The sequence below is a fragment of the Varroa jacobsoni genome, unplaced genomic scaffold (assembly GCF_002532875.2).
Source record: "Varroa jacobsoni isolate VJ856 unplaced genomic scaffold, vjacob_1.0 contig00224, whole genome shotgun sequence".
NCBI classification, from domain to species: Eukaryota; Metazoa; Arthropoda; class Arachnida; order Mesostigmata; family Varroidae; genus Varroa; species Varroa jacobsoni.
In genome coordinates, this window is record NW_019214431.1 from 69,967 (window position 1) to 93,409 (window position 23,443).

The following is a 23,443-nucleotide window of genomic DNA, read 5'->3' on the forward strand; positions in this document are numbered from 1 at the left end:
TCAAATCACATCAGAGTAGGTGATACCAGCATTAGAGGGTCATAATCTTGCGCATAATTGTGACCTTATCTTGTATCTACCAAAGCACACCCGCATAACCTAGCAGCTTTGCTATGATGTTCTTTTATCTAAGTTTTTTCTTGATACTTTATACCGTTAGCCACTTTTATCTAATACTCGTTTTTATTCAAATTAATATTTGCGTAGCTTCCGAAACAATCTATGTATCCAGACGTTTCAAGAAATCTACATACAAGAATAGACGAAAGAAAATCATCTACTTTCTTTTAAGACTTTTACCAAAACATACAGCAAACAAATAATATTATTATACGGCCGTTTTTGATTGTAGTTTTTACGCAAATAAAAAAAAATCTGCTTTTCCAGATTTTTATTAAGACCTGTATAGTTTAGTAGAGCATTAAAAATTTAATAGGGCAAGTTAAACCTTAAGGGAACTCCTTTTTTAGTTCGAAAAGAAAGAGATACCCATTTTGATCATGGTTTGCTATATATATACCGGTCCTTGTAAGGTGAATGTCTTGAGCTCTAGTGAAATACTATTCACTTAGAGTTAACCCTTTTGACAAAAGCGTTCTTGATGTCAGGGCAGCTCTAAATACCTTTGGTCTCAAAAGAACCGCCATACGTATCAACCGATTTCCAAAGTAAATCTACATGGAATTTACTCGGTTGGATCGGATAATAATTTATTTCTGAAAAAAGAACATAAAGGAACGGGTATTATCCAAATGGAGTTTGCGCAACTCTTGTAATAAAAAAGTTTCTAATAAACCGTTATAATAAACATTATATTTTTGGACGATGAATTAAGTTATTTTCAAATGCGCTATTTATCGCCAACCGGATTATCCGGGATTTATTTCCAAAGGCTGGCAATAAATGCTAGTTATCTTGCCGAATAATGTACTTGATGTTGAATATTAAAACGATTCCTTGATCTTTAATTTTCGAATTAATAAAAGTTATTTATGTTGCAGATGATGACCCTAAAACTTGTCGTTAGCCAATTCTCAGAGTCGAGCGGTCTAATTTTGCGCTGAGCGTTAGGTAAAGCATCATTACATTTTTGCCTAAAAAAACCGTATTATATATAGTTTGTTTTAAGAATAAGGTAGCAATATCAGACTTTGAAGTACATCTCTGGGGTTTTGGCGGAGTATTCATAACCTTGTGCACAAAAAATTGTTTTTTTTTCCTATAAATGATTCAAATAAGAGAAGCCTGCTCAAGCACTAAATATGATCAGGATGTAATATTCATATATGCATATCCATACAAGCGCCAAGAGGGAGAGATCACTTTGTAAAACTAAAACATGCCACCGCTTGTAAATTTTGAAGTGAACCGGTGCAAGTCAAATATCATTGGGATCTTTTAGAGTCAGAAAAATGAATTTTGTTTGCACGCTCCTAAAAGTTGTAGTCAGATGTCAATGGTGAATGAATTTTTCGATTAGCTTGAAAAAATAGCTTTTAAAAATTTGATTAGAAAATTGATATTAGGAGCTATACATACACTGAGAAGTTTCAGTATCTAAACTGTGAAAGGTTATATAAGTAGCTTTCTGAACATTTCTTTTTTGAATCGAACTTGAATAAAAGTTTATTTATATGACAGTAATTTTAAACTGAAGGAATTTGAGCGCGGTAGCGAGATTTTGAATGGCATATCGAAAACATCTTTTGGTAATGTGCCTTCGACACTGTAAAAAACAATGATCATACCGACGTTTGTAGGCACCTAAAATGAACACGTTAGCAATATTGTCGATTAATTAGGTTCATATGACACTTAACAATGTTTACATCCCACTTATCGACTCTTGTATGTGTATAGAGTAAGACAAAAGTCACATGGCAGCTTGCGAGTCTTGACGTTTTTTCTTCACTCACTCGTATTTGTTTTGCATTTATTTTTCTTGCTTTCCCTAAGATGTATAAGAATACGCTTAAATTGTTGAAAGACTTTTTCTAGCTGCCAGTACCTTTGCCCCACCATATACTAGGTATAAGCTTACCAAATCAAGCATTTTTGTTGTAATATTATTAAGCAATACGTAGATTCGCTTGTTTGAGGCTTTTGTGCGATTTATTAAACATGTGAAGAAGCTCTTCCTTGCGTTGTGTTAATAATCGGATGTAAGGCCTTGCCCATCAGTTATTGACATTTACTTTAACTTCTATGTGTTATTGCTAAGACCATTATAAAGTGTTCAAGTTAACACAGCGAGTTTTTCAGTGGGCAATACTTCTTTTTGTGCTTGTTGGTGTGCTATTGTATTTTAGAAGCCGTTAGCTATTAATACGGTCCTAGGAGTTGCCTGAATCACCTGAGCGGATTATGACTGCTTTAAAAGGAGTTCGAACCTGGCGTGAATTGCAAGATTCTTACCATAGGGTTTAGAAATATAATCAAGAGACCTTTCTTTGTTCTATTGCACGCACACGTATGTAGCTTTATGAATTTGGGGCGGTCAATATAGAATTTTGATTTTATATTGACCGTCAATATAAAAACAGCTGTTATATTAGATTAAACGACATTCACTCTAACATACAGGGCACGTGAGAGTGAAGTGACTAAGAAACCATCTTGATTTATTAAGTTGAAGCAGCGCTACCACTGAGACATATAAAACTTATGACAGAAAATACAAGCACGTTATCTAAATGACAATATTTCTTCAACCTTCTTAAAAAAATTTGTAAGCGCAACTCTATTTTTTTCATACTACACTTTTTTACGCTTGATGGTAACAGTTAATAAGTGAACGCTATTATTTAGATTAGGGCAAGATAATTATATTCCTATAATGGATTTCTATTACTTCGAATTATTTATAATATATTAAAAAATTTCAGTAGGTTTTGTAGTACTTGACAGTACTTTGTTATACCATTTATGAGCGCATGGGACACGGTTCTATAAATTATGAAAGCTATTTCAATTATTCTAAGAATTTAAGAAATTTACGAAATTGTTTTCGATTTTTAAATTTAAGAAAAATTTTAAAAAAATGTTTTATAACGTTTCATTATCTGACGAAGGCCGAATAGGCTTCTGGCTCCATTAAAGCTCGTAAGTGTGCGTGAACTAAAAAAGTCCGGTATTGTCTACATTTTTAATGTGTGTTTTTGCTACGTATGATTTAATCTTCATATATTTACTTCTTGTTGTCATGTTATCTTTGGAAGCCCACTTTATAAATCATATTCCCAGTTCATGAGAAAGAGATCCGGGTCAATAATATAAAATCAATGTATGTCGTTTTCAGGTATCTTTTTATTTTGTCCCTCTCTATGGGAAACCGCTCAAAGCGCGGTCTTAGTTGATCGGAGTACAAGACTAGCAAAGGTATAAGTGTTTCGGGAAAAACTAGAGAGCTCTGCTTCTTAATAATACTTTGTTTGTCCCTCTAAAAAAAGCTTATCTTCTTTACTTTCATTTTATCGAATATTCCATAATTCTATTCTTAATGCAGTTGAGATTTTGCAGTGATCAACGACCGGTATCGAGAAGAGTACGTTAATTTCCAATTAGCTTGTCTAGATGAGCATCAGCGCACTTTTATCCGTTTTGCGCCTTTTTGAGCCTTTTTCATTTTTGACCGTTTTATGCTCCTGCACTGTTAGTAGTCCCAAAATCTAATTACGCTGAAGCTCCTTGTTTCTAGCGTATTTTATGATCCAATATCGCTTGATGCACGGTTATTATTGGAGAGTCATCTGAGCATTAACAACTGAATATTCTAAACATTACTAGTAAATGGTTGGGTCAACTGAAACTGCTCTTATGGTGGATGGTAGTTATATTAAATAAGCATGACACACAACGGAAATTTTGATGACAATATCTGATTTTGTATAAAAGCAACGTATAAGAAACAAAAATGGTCCATTTAAACGTGTCACTTATGTGTTACTGTAATGGGGAGCGCGGTTGTAAGCTATGACGCGTCGGACACAACATCGTTTTCACTAAGTAGCATCATTCGGGCGAGGGGTCCAGCGGTAGTCATGTCTGGTAACGTCATGACGTTCCACGAACGTGTCCTTTCCCTCGGCGATTGCGCGGCCTGTTACTACGCTCTCTACTGTTGAGGCTTCTCTCTGAGCCGTTCTCCCAGGGACGATCTTTTTCATGCTGGTACATTGGCACGATTCTGACTGTAACGACGGCGAGTTATGAGTTTAGTCTGTCTGCAACCAGAAAGAGAACGCTTTGTGTCATCGCTGTCGCGCATATCAACGACATCGAAGCAACGTTCACGGAGAACGAGTGATTGGCACTTAGCTAGAGATCTTCCTCGTGAAAGGCGTCTGAAGTCTCATAGTGCAGAAATACAACGACGAACACAGGGGTACTGAACATTTGGTTGCCGTTGCTATTCATAACAACTACTATGGTTTTCTTTTGAAGTGTGGGTGCTAATTGGCTGTGCAACTAAAAAAAGGCGCTTAGTGTTTACTGGAATGTTACTAGAGCTCTTGATTCGTGAGGTTGCTACCGTTAGTCCGACACCAAGCCTTCATTCAATTCAAGTTCGGTGTATCTACCTCTGCCTTCTTGCAAGTTCTGTTTTTTCTTTGCGACGACGGGATTAGTTGTCAAGTGCCGCAGTGCATCGTACTATATTATTATTGTTAGAACCAACAGCAAATTTAATACTGCCTTGAAGATTTTTTCCTACCAGTGGAGCGTGCGACAAATCATCCGATAGGAGTACACTTAACTGTGAGCGCCGGTGCTCTCAGCTGACTTCGGGTAAGTTTCCTTCATTTGAAACAACTGCGTAGTTGGTTGTGGAATGTGCGCGCCGATCCGCGGACAGGTGACCGAGGCCTGGACATTGAGAATTCATTGAGTTCCTACTGAGACGAAAGCAGAAAATATTAGAGATGCCAAAGGGACGGAAAGAAGCGGAGAGATTGAGAGGCGTTTGTTGGGTCGAAGATTGGAGGAGATTCGATTTAGCATAGAACGTAGACCAGCAATAGGAGACCTATGAGGGACAGTGCAACTAGCAACGACAGAATAACTAGATTGCCTATTAAAACATTATTATTATTAACAGTAAAGCAATGTAACATATACTCTAGACGATCAATTTTATGTTCTGACAAGTTTGAGTCGACATGAAATGAAGAGAAGAAGTCGAAAACTAAGCGGTACAAAGAGATTTATTTTAAAAAAGAAAACAAATATCATTGAATAAAAGTTCAAAACTAGATTGTCATATCCATGTTGGAAATATGCCTTTTAAAAAAATTCAGAGTATGTAAGTAATAATAATAATCTGTTGCGCTTTGCAGTTGTATTGGCTTAAAGAAGACCCTGAGTAAAATTTATGGTTGCATCCGAGAATTCACGTGATATAGCTTTTAAAGAGCTTTCTTTCTCATTTTAAAAAGACTAACACTATCCTTGTATTGACCCCGTAAAAGTACCTTGGTTCTTTCCGTTTAAGCTAACCCGTGCGGCTTTGGCTAGTATCTCACCAAACGCTAAACATGCATACAACAGGACCTAAACCTACGATATACCAGTTTTCTTTACCCTGAACAAAAAAGCGGTTCAGTTAAAAGCTTTTAAGTGAAAAATAGATACTAAAGACCTTCTCAAAATTAATATCATTTTGAACTTTCAACTAATTGAGCTATATGTTTAATCAATCAAGTCTACTATCAGTGGGTACGGGTCATCCTTCGCCTCAGTGGCAACTAGTATGCTTTGTATCACCATAAAGGGGAAAAATCTAGAAGGGCAATTATTGACTCGGTTGTGACCATTTGTTGTTGACACACTTGCTAATTCACTTCTTCAGCTATTTCAGCATAACTTGAAGTGCCGAATTAAGCTATTGTGTGCTATATATAAAAGAAAGCTGCTAGATGTGCAACCTTCTTTATCAAATACGTGCTCATAGGTTACTGCCCAGCTGAACTCAAACGTCCACAAATACGACGGTATCAGGCCAACATAGGCTATACAGACAACGGGATAGGCTTATTTGACTTTCGCTCGAGCCCCCCCCCCCCCCCCAAAAAAGTATGATGGCTTGGAAAGATTCATTGGATTTTGAATTTCAGTTACCACATTTAAATTCGGTATAACCCCAGTGGATTACTTGTGCACATGATATATTGTAAGTATGAACTGACCTAGAACATAAATGATTATATAGCTTATTACCAATACAAATGTTTTTAATAACAGATGTCATGTGTGATTTTTGACGAACAGCTTTAGTACCCATGATGCTGCAACGAGCTGTACTCAATATAACTTGTTCATGATGCTGAACTCATATTTTGATGGATTTACGAAAAAAAGTGATCACACTGTTTTTGTCGAAACACTGTTGGAGATGAATCGCGTTCAGATTGCTTCAACATTGGCGAGTGTCCGCCTGTAATTGTTTCGTATGCCGTAATTAGGGGAAGAAAGGAAAACAATTTCATTATGATCATTGATTGGGCTCCATTTAAGCTGGGGAGAAGACACGTAGGTGGTCACGCGGATTGCACCCTCAACTACTCGCAAAATATAGGTACAACCATTTGGTTTCACTTCTGATCTGATTTCACCTGTCGTCTCCGGATAGCGCAAGTTCGCACGGCCTGAAGTTGTAAGCGTGTCGTACCGTTGAAGTCGGCTCTCATGCCCGCTTTCGTTTCGTGGTTCTAAGTTAGTAAGTAGGTCCCTTCCGGTTCAAGCGGACCGAATAGAAGATTCGTATATATTTTATATGACCGACTCGCTGAGCAACCAGACAGGATGGTCTAGTCATCCGCACACGAACTCTTCAATAGCAGTGGCAACAGCAATCGCTTATCTACAACCGTTACCCTTACCGCCTTTCAGCTATTACCAACGGTTAGCTAATGTATCTGATAAGGGCTATTGTATTTGCTAGGGAAATGGTATAGTTTTGTTACTGATAGTAGCCATCACAGACCGGCGGTCATTTTTCAGCTATAGTACGTTAGCTTGAATAATAGACGAACATCATGATAAACCTTAGATAGTATAATGAATTGTCAAACCGTTCTAGGGAACAGAAAAAAGTCCCCTTAAGTATTACTCATATATATATATATATATATATATATATATATATATATATATATGTGTTTGACTGATATTGCTGTTTTAGTAAACGAAACATATTCAGTTTTTTTAGTTTAACGCAGGGCGTTAAATATGCGGACAACCACTGTATGATAGGCAACTATCCTTCATTCGCAATTGCCCTTGGAAATCGTATATTCACCAGTCACTTTCTTCTGACTTTATCATTTCTTAGTGCCTTCTGATGGTATACTGCTTTGGGGTCTGCCCATAGCTATGCAATAATAATTCAAGGCGTTACAACGAGTGCCTGTCGCTGTTTCCTGCTGACATTCTTTTTACGCCATCACCGATATCTTCAACTGGATTAAGTCCATTTCGTCAGACCCCCATTTTGTTCATGTCGGTTTTCACGCTGGGTTCATGATCTTTACCAGTTTCCCGTATGAATTACTCTGTGTATCAACGTTTGTTAATGTTTAAAGTAAACTGTGGTATCCTAGTTACAATCAAGACATTTTAATTATAATTATAAAGTGAAATCTGCGTTTGTACTGCATGCATAGAGTCAATGTGATCAACATACGTTTGCTTGCATAGAGTGCCACAAAGGCCGATTAATTGCGATAGCATTATGAACAACAACATAGCAAAAACACACATTTATTTTATAAATACAGGTATATGCAGCCGTACGTAATAATAGTTATAACGAACGAAATTCTCTACGAAGGTTTCTATTTCTTGATAGCCCTATGCACAATTTGGATACTATCGTAGAAATGAAGCTTACATATATGTAGACTGCTTTAATGATCTCGTTCAATTTTTAGTTGATAACGCTGAGGCTTCTTCCGCTACTCTTTTCAAACTTATTCTGTTATTGCGAGTGTTACAAAGTCCAACTATCTCGGTGTGTAAAAAGCAAAAGAAATCGACCACACTTCACACTTGCTCTTTTTGTCTCTGACTGTTTATTTCATATATTCTACTGGATCCAAGATTTCCCGAAGCTATCGCTGAGACGAATAATGGGTTCACACACTTCCTTCAGTTACTATTGCATACGCATCGATAATAATATATAATAATAAAAGTAATGTTTAAAGGGTTCGATTGGATATTTCGTCGTTAGAAAATATTTTTGAGCCTTGCGACTTCTTGGTTTGTCCGGAAACAAGTGATATTACGATTTTTAAACTGTACAACACAATGATGAAAAATATACGTTATAAGTACAACGTACAATACAAAATTGAAGGTAGATCCGAAGCGATCTGCACTCACCGGACTGTGGAATTTCAGCATTTATCTTGGTCTTAAATTAGAATTCAAGATTTTGTCTGGCATATTGTTTTTCATATACAATAGTCACTGAAATACATGGAGATTTATCAACTTTAATTACTATTAAAGTTAATGATTAATGAACACGAACGTAAAAAACGTGTTTCTTAGAGTTGGAATTATATTATATTTTCATATGAAATACCTAATAACTTCGACTTGTTCGCTTTAAAATATCTTTCTAGGTCAGACCTCGGAATGAAATCCCGTTGGACTTCACTACTTCGAAAGATGTAAGGGCTGGTTTGTGCACTTGTCCATGTGTGAGTTGTCGAAGTTGAGGAAATATGAAACTCTGAATTCATACATCAATTCACAATCGAACGAATGCTCGTTTAACATGTTAACCAAACCCCAAACTTGGCATAGTCATACATACGACATATATACGACTTATCAAGCAGAATGTACTGTAAGTCAAAAGTATTTATGATACATTTAAATAATGGGTAAAATAATGAACTAATGCGGTATCTACATCAGTTGGGTATGTTTAAAAATGTACGTAATCATCCATGATCTATTCGAGACACGCAGATATGTGCTGTTTATGACGCTTAAAATACCATGTCTTACTTACATAATTTAGCGGATCGGTATGAACTTAGGTTGTAGGGTAGTTAGCCCATTGACTGCCCTATGATATGATAACCTAACTGCTCGCCATTCTAGTGGGTTAGGTCAGGCTTAAATCTTTCGTCGTTCAAGCGGACCTCGTTAATAGGGATCGTTTCTAAGATTCACTTACCAACTGACGTACAGCTTCCTGTGAATGTCTCTATATAGTCATCACAAAACTATCTGTTTGCCAATTATCATAGTGGTAGGCCACCGACTCTGTCAAGGCTTTGCTCGTTAGGTAACTGGTCACGCATCTATATGTAGAGTCAGGGTTCACGTACAACGCATTGACAGTTACACTGGCTGCCCACTGCAGGAGCAGAAAACAAGCGAAATCAACATGAGCAGTGTTTGCATTTTGAAGCAATCTGCAAATGGTCATATTCAAGCTTCACTTGAAACGCGACTTTTTACATTTTCATCTCACGTCAAATAGCCCGTAAGGAAGGTGTCTGCATCCACATATCACACAGCTCCGATTACTTTGTATAGAATTTAACTATGACGCCAAGACGTCTGCTTCTGCATACCACTTTCAGTTAACAATAATAATAATGACTAAAGCTCATTGTTGTCATTATAGTAGTTTGCTGGCGAATTGCGAACAGCAGTCGAAATCAAATGTTATGCACATGAATCAATGCATCGGTTTGAGAAGAATATAAAAAGCAATAGCAATAATTTATAGCACCTAAATGAACCAGAAGATCGCATAATACAACCGTACAAAGTATACTTACTCGTTACCATTATGAAGCATGCTCATGACGTAGCCAAGAAAAACTATTTTCAGTTTGAAGAAACGTTGGTGTTCGGTCTACCGGATCTGACCCACCGAAACGAATCCCCTCTAACATAGCCTATAACGGCTTCTAGTGAATTCTTTTTATCTTCTACATAATTCGGGGGCTATTTTACCCATTATTTTTCATTTAATTTCCTCTGCATTGCTAACAAGAACACTTTTTAGATATAATTTTTGCATGAAACAGGTTGGAAGTTTGCAGCAGATAAAATTATATGGCCATGACGACTGTACAGTAGGTAACATTATGTTTGCCTCGCAGAGAAGTGCTTTTCTTTTCATGCGTGTTTGTTGTGTGCTGTGTAGGGACACACGCTTGGTCATAGGCCCTTGAGATTACTTTTTACATTCTTAAACATGAAAGTTTTTTTTAAGTTTTTACGGGATTTTTTTTTTAGACTAAGCCGGATACCAAAGGATACAAACAAAGCCGGACACACTCTGCCATTTAAATTACATATCTGTATATCTAAGTTCTAGGCCTAGGAACTGAAGGTAGCGCGACCGAGTAACAGGAGCCGAGGTAATCTAAAGGGATTTGGATTAAGATTATGGGGACATATAGCACATCAAATTTAGCTAAAGCTCGTCACAGCATTTGCTTTTTTATTGGCTGCGGCACACTCCCATGTCTCCGCCCATCATAAGTAATGTTTAAGCTTCAAGTGCTGAATATGTACGTGCCTAACTAAGGTCGTTCAGTAAGTCAAGTGTGCTCCCTTTAAGAGTTTCATTGAAACTTTCGAATCGTGTATTAAATCCATAGTTTAACTATACGATACTAAATATTTCAAAACTATACAGTCTCTTAAGGTATCCTAACATATTACAATGTTACTTCGCCTTTAGAGAAAGTACGTCCATGGAGATCCTTGTGAAAGGTATTTACCAAAAAGTCACATTGGTGCTTTGAACCGTCGATCGTTCGTGGGGTCGTCTTTAATTCAGAAAAACCTAAATAGTCGAAATTAACTTTGCACACACACATACTCGACTTGTGTTAAAACGAAAATCTGATTTTATGACTTTACTCTAAATATATCATATAATTAATCGAGTTATTACTATATAGATATATACATATATATTTTTTTTTAGTATGGTTTTGCACCTATTGCGCGTTGAATGAAGCGAGAAACTCTGTGCCAAAAATGCTCTCAAATGGCATGGACAGTGAGAACTTAGCGAATCTTTGAAAATTTCATTTGATGCTGGCCAGTTAGTAATGAATTTATTGGTAGATTAAAACACAGAATATATACGGCATTGGACATATATGCTAATAAATGCAGCTTATTTTAGAAGGCTAGTACGTTATATTATCATTATTGCATATTATATATGTTCAAGTTCACATCAAATCATACAATTACGTACACTTTGGAATGCTCCAGTCTTAAAGCCTGTGCTTCTTTATCCAGGTGCGTATCTTGTAAAAAGGTAGGATATTGACAACGATAGCACGCAACTGACGATTATCCAACTCTACTGCTATAATAAGAAACATTCCAAGGGCTTTTCATTGACCACTTCATAGATATAACTTAATAGACATAACAACACCATTGTAGCTAAGTTAGAGCACGATTTTTGTGTTATCATTGTCGTTATCCGTATGGCGTTTGAGAGACTGTCGTATCCTTAATGAGAAGACTTCGTTATTAACGCGTAGTCGAAGCTTACGTCAACAAGAAAACCAAACCAACCAAGCAAACGTAGAATATATTCTAAGATCAAATACAGTTGATACTCTATGAAAAGTCATTTTAGTATGGATGAATGTACCGTAATGATCAATTTTCATGAACCAGGCTGCATTCGTCGTTCATGGGACTTCCTGTTAGAGGTCAAAATCAGTGTTACATTTTTTGTAGCGCTAAATAAATTTATGTATTAGACGAACATTAGGTGTTAGTACTATGCGATACTCATACTCGCATACATTTCAACATATGAACGATCATGATCCATAAAAATATTATCTTTTGTTTATTCGCAAAGGAATAGATCCGTGCCTGGTGTTAGAGTTTGTAGATGATGCGTGTGATTACAGACGAAGTTACACCGGTGGCCAGACTATCTACACAATGTCTCAGTTTAGACTTCCGCTTCCCATACTGATACGTGTTGTGATATTTGCATTCCTTAGATGAGCACCTATGCACCTATCTATGAATTCTGAAGTAGGTACCCCACTGAAAAACAGACTCTGTGAAAAGGTATTGTATAAGAATGATGGTTGGCACTTGAAACGCCTTAGAGCTGGCAATGGCCATTCGTTAAGTACAAAAGGTCTACGAGCACCGGACGTTCCAGGTTGATCCAGCACAACAAGCACGTGAGTCTACTATAATAATCGATTTGACAATCCGAGTGGAACACGATTCCACCAGGGGTTTAAGGATCGACGGGCCAAAATTAATATTTCGTTGATAAATATGGGTCAATATATTTGGTTTGGTTATTTACTTGCTTACCTAATTCTCATGGGATACGGGGCCATAAAAATTACCTCCTTAAGACATTTATGGTCACTCCAAGGAGACTCAAAAGATGACGCTTCCAATATAGCATAATATTCAAGGAAATCAGAAGCAACGCATTGAGTAAATAAATAGTAAGACATTAAGCCGGACATTACAGGTTAAAAGTAGGACATTGTAGCATGGTTAGTATCTAAATAGTTTTTCTTGTTTTTACCTACCGCAGTGCAGGAATCTATTTAAAGAACAACAAGGCTAAATGCGCTATTATAGCCAACGTCGAATCTTACCAAGCGAGCTGCTTTCTTTGTAAGTCAACATTCCAATTTAGATTGAAAGCAGCTTGTTGGTGCTGGAAATAAAGAAGCCATCATACCTATAAAGTAAGCAATAAATACCGACAGATTCTATGCCTTAGTTAAGAAATAATATTACGTTCTGCATTATTGTTGAAATCTGACGTTCGAAAAAGTTTATTGAACGATCGCAGCGCCGCATAATCTAAAGTACCCTGAATTAATTTTACTCCGCATTTGTTATGTAGGTTCTCGAGTTATAATAATCGTGTTCCGTAAACAAGGAGTGTCTTATGCACTTTAAAGACAAAGCATAAAACTTCCGATTCATAAAAGATAGAGTTTAGCTCCTTGAGATACTTGATCGCCCTTAAAAAACCGAAACAAACACAAACATTTTTATTCTAGTATTTTACCTCCCATAAGATTACTGCATGCTTTGGTATTTTTTTTTGTAGGTTGAGATGTTAAGCAACGGGCAAGCAAGCGGCACAATGGCAAAATCACGAATAAATATGGAGCCCCTGCAGCCAGCATTAGGGAATATAAGCCAGGGTATGTCAATGGGACAAAGTGCTTCCGTGCATGGAACTACTAAGACCAGTTTGCTATATACTCGTATTAAGCGATATCTTTTGGAATCGAGAACTGTTTTACTATTGTATTATTTATATGTTATAGATTATTTTCGACCTGCGATATTTTTTTTTTGAGAAATTGCGCACATCGGACATACGAACTTGCAGAACGTCGCAGTTGAAAGCTTGTAGGTGATAGATTTTTATATTTTTATATGTAATTTGGGCTAAATCTTCCCACTTTCTTTTTTGCTCAGACAGAAAAATTGGGGATTCAGCAGTTCCTACATATTGCTACACGTATTACCGCCAGCACCATGATTACGTCTACCAGATCATCTGGAGAACGGAATGCAGACTGTAATGTAAATAACTGTGGATTTCGATTATGTTTTGGCATAGGCCTAGAGCCTTTTTTCTGAATTGCTTGGGGTTAACTTGGCTCAAATTGGCCTTAGGATCAAGCCTATTCAGAATCAAATTACGTTCTGTCTTTCTCCTACCAGTGACTTTGGGCCAGTCTTATAGTTACTTTATTTAGATGGCGATCTTTTTACAGTGATGTAATATGGGCAGAGTGTGTAGCAAGGACGAAATTGGATTAAGGTTTGTTACACACATTGCCGAAACTAATTAAACAACTAACAGAAGAGACATCATACAGGGTTTCAATGTCTTTCCAATTCGCTTACTTTTCATTTTTTTGCTTTTATGCATATAGCGTGAATCTGGAGAGAAGCTGAAATAGAATGCATTATTCATTTGTTGTTTACGAACCCTGCCTAAGTGATCAAGATCTCTAGGCTATCGATCACGAATATCATTAAGAAAGCAGGCACGCCGGAACCTCTGTGTCAGGCCACCGACATAGTTGCATATCACGGCTAATTGAGATGGCCGATAAAGCCATTCGCCTGTTAAATATCTGTTAGTCAAGGTGCTAGGCGGCGTCGGACTGAAAGCTACAGAAGACGCGAGCAAGGTGTTTAAAAATTAAGAAGTAACGTTGTACACAAAGCCAAGCTTAGGAAAATTTGACCCGAGGGACTAAGGACCCAAAGAGCGCAAGAAGCGCGGACGTTGGACAGAGACGTGCAAGGCCCCTTGGAGGGATTCCGGCGAAGAGAACGAAACCTCGACAATGATGAGAGAATGAACAAAATTGTACCGCTTAAGATCGTACTGATGTGAAGCAGTGCTCAAGCGCTTTGACTTGCAAGTGAAGTGCAGGGGCATATGTCATGGATCAAATATTAAAGCGCGGGCCGAAAAATAAAATGGCCAGCTTTTCACCTCTACAATAAAAATTCTACACATGTCTTTCTCTGTCGGAAAAATGTCTGACGATTCGACCTCGTTGATCGTTCGATGGTCGCCGAAGGTTAGTACACTGCCTTAAACGTAAGGTTTTTTTTAACTTGCCAATTTTTAGGCGCAAAGTGTCTCTACTGTTTTTGTAAGGTTTTTGAAGAATTTTTGTAGCATTTAGGACCGAAATAAAGTTGATTTTGTGCGCATGTAGAAGGAATTCCACGTAGCCCTCCCACACGCTCTTTTCCACACCTTAATGCAGTTATTGAAGCCAGCATAAAGAGTCGCGACGCGGGTGTAGAATAGGTGTAATAGAATTGCTTGACACAGTTTTCTTTAGTTTATTATATACGAATCAATGTTGCACTTAATTTTCATAAATATTCATTCTATGACAATTTTTCGATGTAATAAATATAAGTGGAAAGTATGTGACGTGTGTGGTCTTTCTCTACGCTTTTTTTGTGTTTGTGTACCGGGGGGTGTGCTGTAAGCCACCACACACACACGCATCCATCATATAACAGATGACAATTTAAGAGAATGTATGTATAAAAAATCAGTTGAAGTTTTATGTGAACAGCTACGTCCATCCCATAGGAAATCAAATAGCGTTGAATTCTACGAAACAGATTGTGAAAACCGTTCCGGCGGTAGTGAGCTAGGTCAATCGTTCGGTGATTGAATTAAGTAACTACTTACGAAATTATGGCACTTTTCACGAATTTGGTTGTTATGTGGATTCAACCCCAGGACTTAATCAATAGAGTGATTTTACTTAACAATATAGTTGGATTAGAAAAAATAGTATCTATGCTGGACTGTAATTCGACCAGGTTTGGTTGCCAATAGCAAAACCTTGCTTTGAAGGGAACTTTGACAGACATACAAGAATATCAAATAATTGTTCTCACACTTTGTCATAATAACTATGCTATATCGATAATTAACATTTGGTCAATAGAACACGTAAATTAATAACGAGATATCGATAGCCAAGGAAACCGGAATGGAATTCTTTCAGTCCAACGAAGAACTTCAATGAACTCTAAAACGTTCCATATTTGAAATACACAAATAAACGAAGTAAAAACATTTCATAATCTTTACGAAAAAAAACAAAAAGAATATGACATGAAACGAGGATTCGTGAAGGATGGCCGGTAAATATTGCAAATATATTTTAAAGTAAGTTGTAAAAAATAATAAAAGTACATACCATCAACAGGACAATCAATGTAAAAATGAAAAAGTTAATGCATACTTGGCTCAGTTTTATGGATGCAGTCATAGAGCGCGGCTGGCGTTTAACGGGTTGTCAACCGCTTAGAGTTGAAATTTGGCGAAATCGACAAGAACTTCTATAGTAGCGAATCGAAACGGTAAAGCGGTTACAAGTGTTATACCGCGTATACTTACTGTCTCCTATCGTAATTTGACCAGTTGGAAATATTTAACTTAAGCTTGACGTGTTACATAGATATTGAAAATGTATCGCATGCATATTAAAAGGGTCATTAATATTATGGATAAAGTTACATAAATAAATGATTTAAATATCGTTTCTATGAGTTTTGCAATCGTAGACAATATTGCCTTTATGTTTCGAGTTTTAAGTCCGGTATCGCCGTTAGGCTTCTCATCTCATGACCGGCTCCCAGCACGAAAGGAAGCCTGTCTATGCTCGAGCTCGAGCCTAGACCATACTGTGTCCTTAATATTAGTGTGCAAGTACGTTACCTACTAAGCTATTATGGGGACAGGCAATATTGCCTATTGCAGGTGTATTGAATATATATATAGCAATTATAAATACAAATGGCTTATTATGACAGTCTAGGCCATTTAGTAAGTACGGTGGTAAAATATTTAATCATGATAGGCCAGCGTTTACAGCTTTGTAATAACATGGATGCAAAAAAAACTTTTTCGATGAGAAGCCATATGCATGACATCAGGACCACAATGGTGATAATAGAGACTTACGTTTGCGCAGTGTACTTCTTGGCAGACGGAAAAAAGCTGTATATTAAGGATAACTGGTCTACACGACCAACCTTGGGTAAGTCGTTCAGAAAAATTTATAGAAATATATCGGTATTTTACTTGGTGAGTCCTGAGTACGCCGTTTTACGTGAGATTGAGACGAACTTCGCTCTTCTTCATGGAACAATAATTATCATCCTCCTTTCCAGTGATTGGTTTTCTGTGTACGTCGATACACATATATGGTTTAATATTATTCTTGCCATACCCTGCAAAGCACTAGTTTATAAAGAACAATTGATTATAGTCGATCAATGCATTTAAAAAGACAAAAAAAAGCAAAGAAGCACACTGCTTTAAACAAGAAAAGCTTATGGTAAAACTAACGACATTGAATTGCGAACCTAATAAGGATACTTAATTGTCAAGATTGACTATTTTATCCCTTATCAGTGAGCCTTAATTTAGGATCAGCTTTACGTGCAATGGACTACGAAACTGATCTCCAATTGATAAATCGTTAAATCAATAATATTGCACAGTTGTTACTTAGCGATGTTTTAATGTCAGAAGATTTAATATAGTTGAAGTTTAATGCTGATTGAGGTAACTACTTTCGATTCTGGATTTTATTAAGGACTTTGACTGACATTATGGAAAATCTCGTAGAACAGATCTGCAAGTGATGTTATGTTAACGATCATTGCTTTTATTTGCTTGTCTTCCAATGAAGATTTTGGGTCGTCTTGTGATGATCTAAGGAAATCAACTATCCATCCTATAGAGGTTGAGAGCTATGCGCTTGTTAATTTCATGTTTAGAGTGTAGAATTTTTCGCCTATGTACAGTTTCTGACTTCGTATCCATCCGGCTATGATATGGTATTACATTAACGATAAACATTTTATTTACCACCACAGAGATCGGCAATATGACATCGAATCTCATAAGAAGTTCTTTACGACACGACTCGCCTGGTAATCGTTTAAAGCCGCGGCTAGTGTTAATTGTTAAAAAATAATTTTCACGAAGTAAAGATGTCATTTACCGATTCCTCAAGTTATCAGAGCACTTACATAAGGCGGAGGAATTTAGCTGCTAACTTTGATTAAGGTTCCTTCTAGATTGAAGATGCAAGGCAAGGCAGTCGACTTTTCTGGAAGTTAGTTTAAAATTTAGCTCTCCTGAGCTTTCAAACACTGTAAAAATTTAAATCTTTTACATATTTAAGTTGATAGTATAAGAAAAAAAAGTTGTTTAGACATCTGTTGTATTTATAGTACGGTGATCTGTCGACAAATAGTCACGTACGGCATCTCTATATTTTGAATTTGTTTGATTCTAATGTTTATCTCATTTAGCGATTAAAAACAATTGTGAATAAACTATAAATGGTTATACAAAATTACATCTTAAATGTTGTGGATCATATATGTATAAAAAAAAATATATATATATATTTTTTTTTTTATACATATATATATGATCCACAACATATATATAAAAAATACATAATTTAAGCGTCCAAAAAGTTCTGAGTCAAAAATGATTCGCTGACAGCGCTTATTTTTTTTTCAAATCATGCTTGTATCTGTTTAACCTAGTTCAGCTATACACATTCCTCATTATTATTTTAACGATCTGGAGTGCCATTTGGAAATATACGACTTGTTAATATTCCGTTGCATAGATCTACCGGTCAGATTAATTTAATGTAGAAAAATACACAATATATATACACGCACTCATTGAATTTTCATGTAGATTATAAGCTTCTTGGATCTCCCCCAAATTGACAATGTGCCGCGTCTCAAAACCAATGTGCGGTTTCAAAACAAGCAACGCCAGCTTTCAGCACAGTACAACGGTAAATCACAGGGCGAACTTCCCAAGTGATTGCTGCCGCTCCGAAGTGAACATCTGCTGATCGTCCCCTCAAGACGAGGCGTTAAGGAAGAAGTTCAATATGACTAAGCGTGCGACATTACTGAGTGCTCACGAAGATCTTACCTAGAAGAACGCAGACAGATGTTGTCTGATAAAACCAAGATATTTAATCAGTGTTGTTTTCTACTAAATTCATTAATGAATAAAGCATTAGGTCGTTTTCGACTTTTCTCTAACGAAACATTTCTTATCCTCGATGCAAAAGTGGTGCGTAGAAACGAGTGCCGTCTTGCGCATGATTCAGAAGATGTGTAGTTTGAAGCGAATTTTCGGCAGAACCTCCATAATCTAAGTGTGGAGTCCGGTAAAAGAGAGGTCATGTCACCACACTTCTATCAGAAAGACGAGGGCATCACTTCAAAGGTTTGTTTTGATGCTGTACAAATTATGCAACCTCGGAAAGCTAAAGTGTTTGAAGAAAGATTATACGTTTTCTAACCAGATGGTGCACCAGCTCACACAGGCATATTAGTGCAGACTGCTTAAGTACACCAGTATTCTGTAATGATTATATATAGTCACTGAATAGTTTAAATGTTGAACCCATTGAATTACTCTACATGCGTTGTTCTGCCAAAGCTCGAAATGTTTTGATGAAGTTATGACAACATTGATTTGCTTACTCGTGTTTTTGTCAAGAACGCGTTCGAAGACTAGCGAAGCGAGCAAGAGAAACGGGTCCATTAGACATTTAGAACCCAAGTTGAAGCAGTAATCGCGGTGGGCATTGAATGAGTACGAGCGTGAGAAATTAAACTTCATTCAAATTTTGTCGAAATAGCTATTTTTACCTAAATAGAGACTCAGAGAAAAAGAGCTGCCGGTGCGCCTTTCGGCGCAGTTCCGCGTCATTCCGTCTCCAAACATTCTCACTCCCGGAAGACTTTTCGGGCAGTACGATTCCATAGACGAAGACAAATTTGAACAGGGCCTTAAATTTAGACTTTTGTCGCTCGTGCATATGTTGAGCGAAAGCGTCACCCGAGGCAGCAAATTGTGCTGTAGCTCTATGCCACCAAAAAAAAAAAACGTTTTTCTAGAATGGTGTGGATCATGTGCTCAATTATGGTATATAAACTTACCTATACTTGTGCATGTATACATTTTCCACCCGAGATGAGCGACTGGCCAACTGTTTTGCTGTCATACTCTCCAGCATTACTGTGTCTGCCTGCCGCCATCATTGGTTTCGATCTTATTACGAGTGCTGTTCGAGGTGATTATTCGAGCAACTGGTTATTGCGTTATTATTATCAAAAATTAGGCAATATCCATGTAGAACTTGAAACTCTGCCGATTTTTAACCGGTCGTCCAAGTCACCGCGTCGGCAGTCATATGTTAAATATTAATACTATTACGATCAAAATTTCAATCCACACAGAATGAAGCACACACCCCTTACCAAAAAGGCAACGTAAGTTAATTATCAAAACATAAATCTTAAGAATTTATTATCTATATGCACTAATTTGTAATACTAAGTCAGATTGTACTGTATAAACTATTTTAAACAGTTTTTTTTTTATTGAACCGTCATCGAATACTTCATTTTGTTATTTGACTGAATTTGAGTAGTGCAGTTCGCTGATTGCGGAAACAGGGCTGGACCCTAGCAAAATACCGACGTTCGTGAACATGATGAGCAGTAACACTTGAGAAGCTGAGGTGCCACGGTGGCTGGCATTCATCAGGTTAAGCATGAGGATCCGATTGCGTCTTTGGCCCTGGCTGTGAATAAGATCACGAGCGATCTACGGCTCCCCTGAGCTGCGCACGCAGTTGAGACGGGCTGATCTGCCAAGGACACTAGCCAATGCAAACTGAACTGGTGCTACGTTCCGTGTAAAAACAAGGTAGCCTAAACAGGTCTATCACAGCATATTGCTCGTCGGTACTAGGTTGGACTAGTGATCATAGGCGGAAGCCATCCAAGACAATGAGCCGTTTTGACGGCAGTTCCGATAGCAGCGAACCTTAAGCATCTAGTCTCAAATCGTGGTGCATAAGACCGAAAAAGCCAGCGCAAGTCACGGACTTCTTAACCGTCGGAAAAGTTCAAAATTGCTATGAAGTTGTTCCTTGACGGATGATACCAAGTAAAAATAAATCTTAAGTCACGCTTTGCTGAACACACCGATTGCGTGGAGACTTTTCCAGTCGTCGGCTAGACATTTTGCGACGGAGTATGGCGTGTCCCTCAGTTAGTTTCGTCAGGCGAACCCCCGTAGGATAAAAACTTCAGCATCGGAGGTTGAAATTCCCTTTTTTCCAACAAAGTAAGGGGTTCTACTGTGTCCAACCAATATTTAATGTAGCCTTATTGGTGAAGTAAGCGTGTAAATGATATAATTACTGTAAATATACCTCCACTTCCGGCTGGCGGTGGATAGATCACATTCCTCCGCCCACTAGCCGATCACCAGTTCTAAGCGGTCGAACTTTGTCATTGCTGTGGCACCTAAAGGAAAACTTCCTTTGTATGATTGCGTAGCCAATATCCCGAGCCTGTTATCATTTTTACTGGATGTACTCACTAGCTTCCGCAGATGTGATGTTGTACGGACAGGCAATATCAATAAAACCTTTTTTACGATAGACGTAGGTTTCAACCAAAAAATTAGCCGAGTTTCCTGTGAATGAAGCCGCCCTTATAAATATTGCTGTCTGCCCTATTACAGTAAATTCGTTCGGGGTAAACGACAGCCAGCGTAACATAATCACGATGATCCACGAGCGCGTTACAGCTTGACAGTAGAGTCTGTCTGAAATCAGCAGCAAGTTCCGTGCAAATATTTTAAATGACTTGTTAACCTAAGGTATACTTTCACTGTTGCTGTTAAACTACAGCGTACAGATGAGTAGACTTCCGGTGCTGCTAGTATGTCCCAAACGGAAAGCAATTCTTGCAAGCTTGCTAGTAGCTAATGGCAATCTCGCCGTTGCTGTCCGGGCCGTGCTAATTAAGGTACGAAGACTGCCGCGACTATGCGTGCATTTTGCAATGATACGACAATTTGCACGAACTTCTAGCATTTTTTGTGATGAGTTGAAATAAGTGTTTAAAATGGCTCATGGAGCTTGCTTTCGCCGTTATTCGGCGACATTTCCATGGCTGGCATGGTGAGCTGAGCTGGAAAAATTGGTTTCAAGGTACCGCGCTATTTGAAGATTAGGCAAATAGGCAAACGGTCGAAGCTGCAGGTGTAATACGATGCCAGCGACAGGGCATATATTTTTGCTGGGTGTTTCAGGTGTATTTCAGGGTGGCATACATTTCAGGGTGGTTAATTACATCGAAGGCGAAACTAGTGGATTCAAGTAGTTAAATGTACTCACCGTTTTAAAAATGAGTTGATGAAATACGATCTCCAAAAAGTAAGAGAACTTTGGGCATCGAGTTGGTTCCTCTAAAACCGCGGTGTCTCTATGGTAAGGCTCAAGGGTGCTAGGCTTTGGTTGGATGATGGATAATCATTTAATTTTCGAGGACCCGACGAAGCCATACAAGGTTCGACGAGCAGCATGACGCTACCCAAAAGAAGTGCAGGTGATTGATTCTCTGTTCTAAGGTAGTTGTCTGGAAATATGGCGGCCTGTTTCGGGCGTGGCGAAAGGTCAAGAGTTCCGAGCGTATCGACGTCACATCGGTTTGGTGCAATTGGGAAATAGGCTCCGTTAGCAAACCGTTAGAAATCCGACCTTCGATATTGTTGATAAAGGTCTCGTTTCCACTTAGCACGTGCTGTTTATCCAAAGTGCTAATTACGGTAGGGTACGCCATATGAAGACCGACGCTGTGCTGAACGAGTTTCGAGACTTCGAGAGTTTTGTTTTGAACGAGAGTGATATGGTGTTGTGAGAACACGAACGTTAGCTAAATATGTAATCCAGTAGAATCAATGTCGATGTGACGTCGTTCAGACGGTCAGCGCTCGAGAAGCACCATTACAAGACGACCGGATCAAGATGGCGTTCCCACTTTCTAAGCGAATCGGTTTGCATTCCTCGGGGAGATCGAAAGTGGAGGCAACGAGCAGCATAAAAAAGGCATCGGTGGCAATGTCTACGCGTACTATCGTGCGAGCCGCGCACTTGGATGTGGTCAAGAACTTAACTGCCAAAGCGTGTTTGGAGGCCACTCGAAGTATTGTTGCGCTGTATGGTATCTCCGCCAAGCTGATATCGAACAATGCACTGATACCTAGACAAGAAAGCCACTAAATGCTTAGTTGGGTTGTGAACAGCACTAAGAAGCAATAATGTTCAAAATCATTTAGGCCATTGAGACGTTGCCTTGGCCTTTACATGTCGAGCAGAGCCAGTGATGGGTAGATACTACGAAGGACTCGCTAGGTCTGCTCGCGAAAACTGATGAGGCCCAGACAATGTCACTAATGACTTTGATAACTGCACACAACAATGCCGAAGAACCTTGGGCGCTCTTGCCAAGTGTGTTTTTCTCGCCAACGGTTCCTTCGACATTGCTGCTTAGAAAATTAGCTAATATCGCCTTGTATAGGTGCTTGTAAAACTGTGGCGTCAAAGGGAACAGATGACAATCTCTCTGAAGTCGCTGGCAAAGCCAGTATTCCCTTGTACTGTAGATTACTAATCGATGATAAGCTGATAATGGTGTTACTCCAGCTTTCGATGCCCTAATGCTGGTAGCAACAGACTGATAGTGATAAAACTGATGATCCCTGAAAAGCGGACCCCTCTCTGCTGTGTTGTGATAGTCTGCCGTGCGCATTCTAATGCCTGCGGTTAAAGGCGTTTGCATAGGCAAGAGCGGTATTTGATGACCTCGATTTTACCGTAAACTCGAATGAGAGAGAAAACCGTTATAAGGCAATTTGAACTTACCCAACTCTTTTGTCGGAATGAATAAGAAAGTGGGTTTAAAATCAGGCTACTACATATTAGATAATTTTTTTAAAAATTCTTTACGAGCAGGACCTCATCAATGCAGCCAA

General features: G+C 38.1%; 1 protein-coding gene across 5 annotated transcripts in view; it reads left to right on the top strand.

Moving 5' to 3' along the window:
- The first annotated feature begins 1,588 nt into the window (after window positions 1–1,588).
- Window positions 1,589–23,443, top strand: part of LOC111270963 (uncharacterized) — a 38,120-nt gene continuing 16,265 nt past the window's right edge. For 2 of the 5 annotated variants that reach the window (XM_086972710.1, XM_086972711.1), the window contains exons 1-2: window positions 1,589–4,788; window positions 8,628–8,675. In XM_086972710.1, the coding sequence (XP_086828836.1) occupies window positions 8,641–8,675 (35 nt within the window). In that variant the 5' untranslated portion in view covers window positions 1,589–4,788; window positions 8,628–8,640. Of the gene's footprint in view, window positions 4,789–8,627; window positions 8,676–12,577; window positions 12,735–13,105; window positions 13,203–13,482; window positions 14,607–23,443 lie in introns of all 5 variants that reach the window. The other 3 variants (XM_022851458.2, XM_086972712.1, XM_086972713.1) reach the window with 3 other exon arrangements.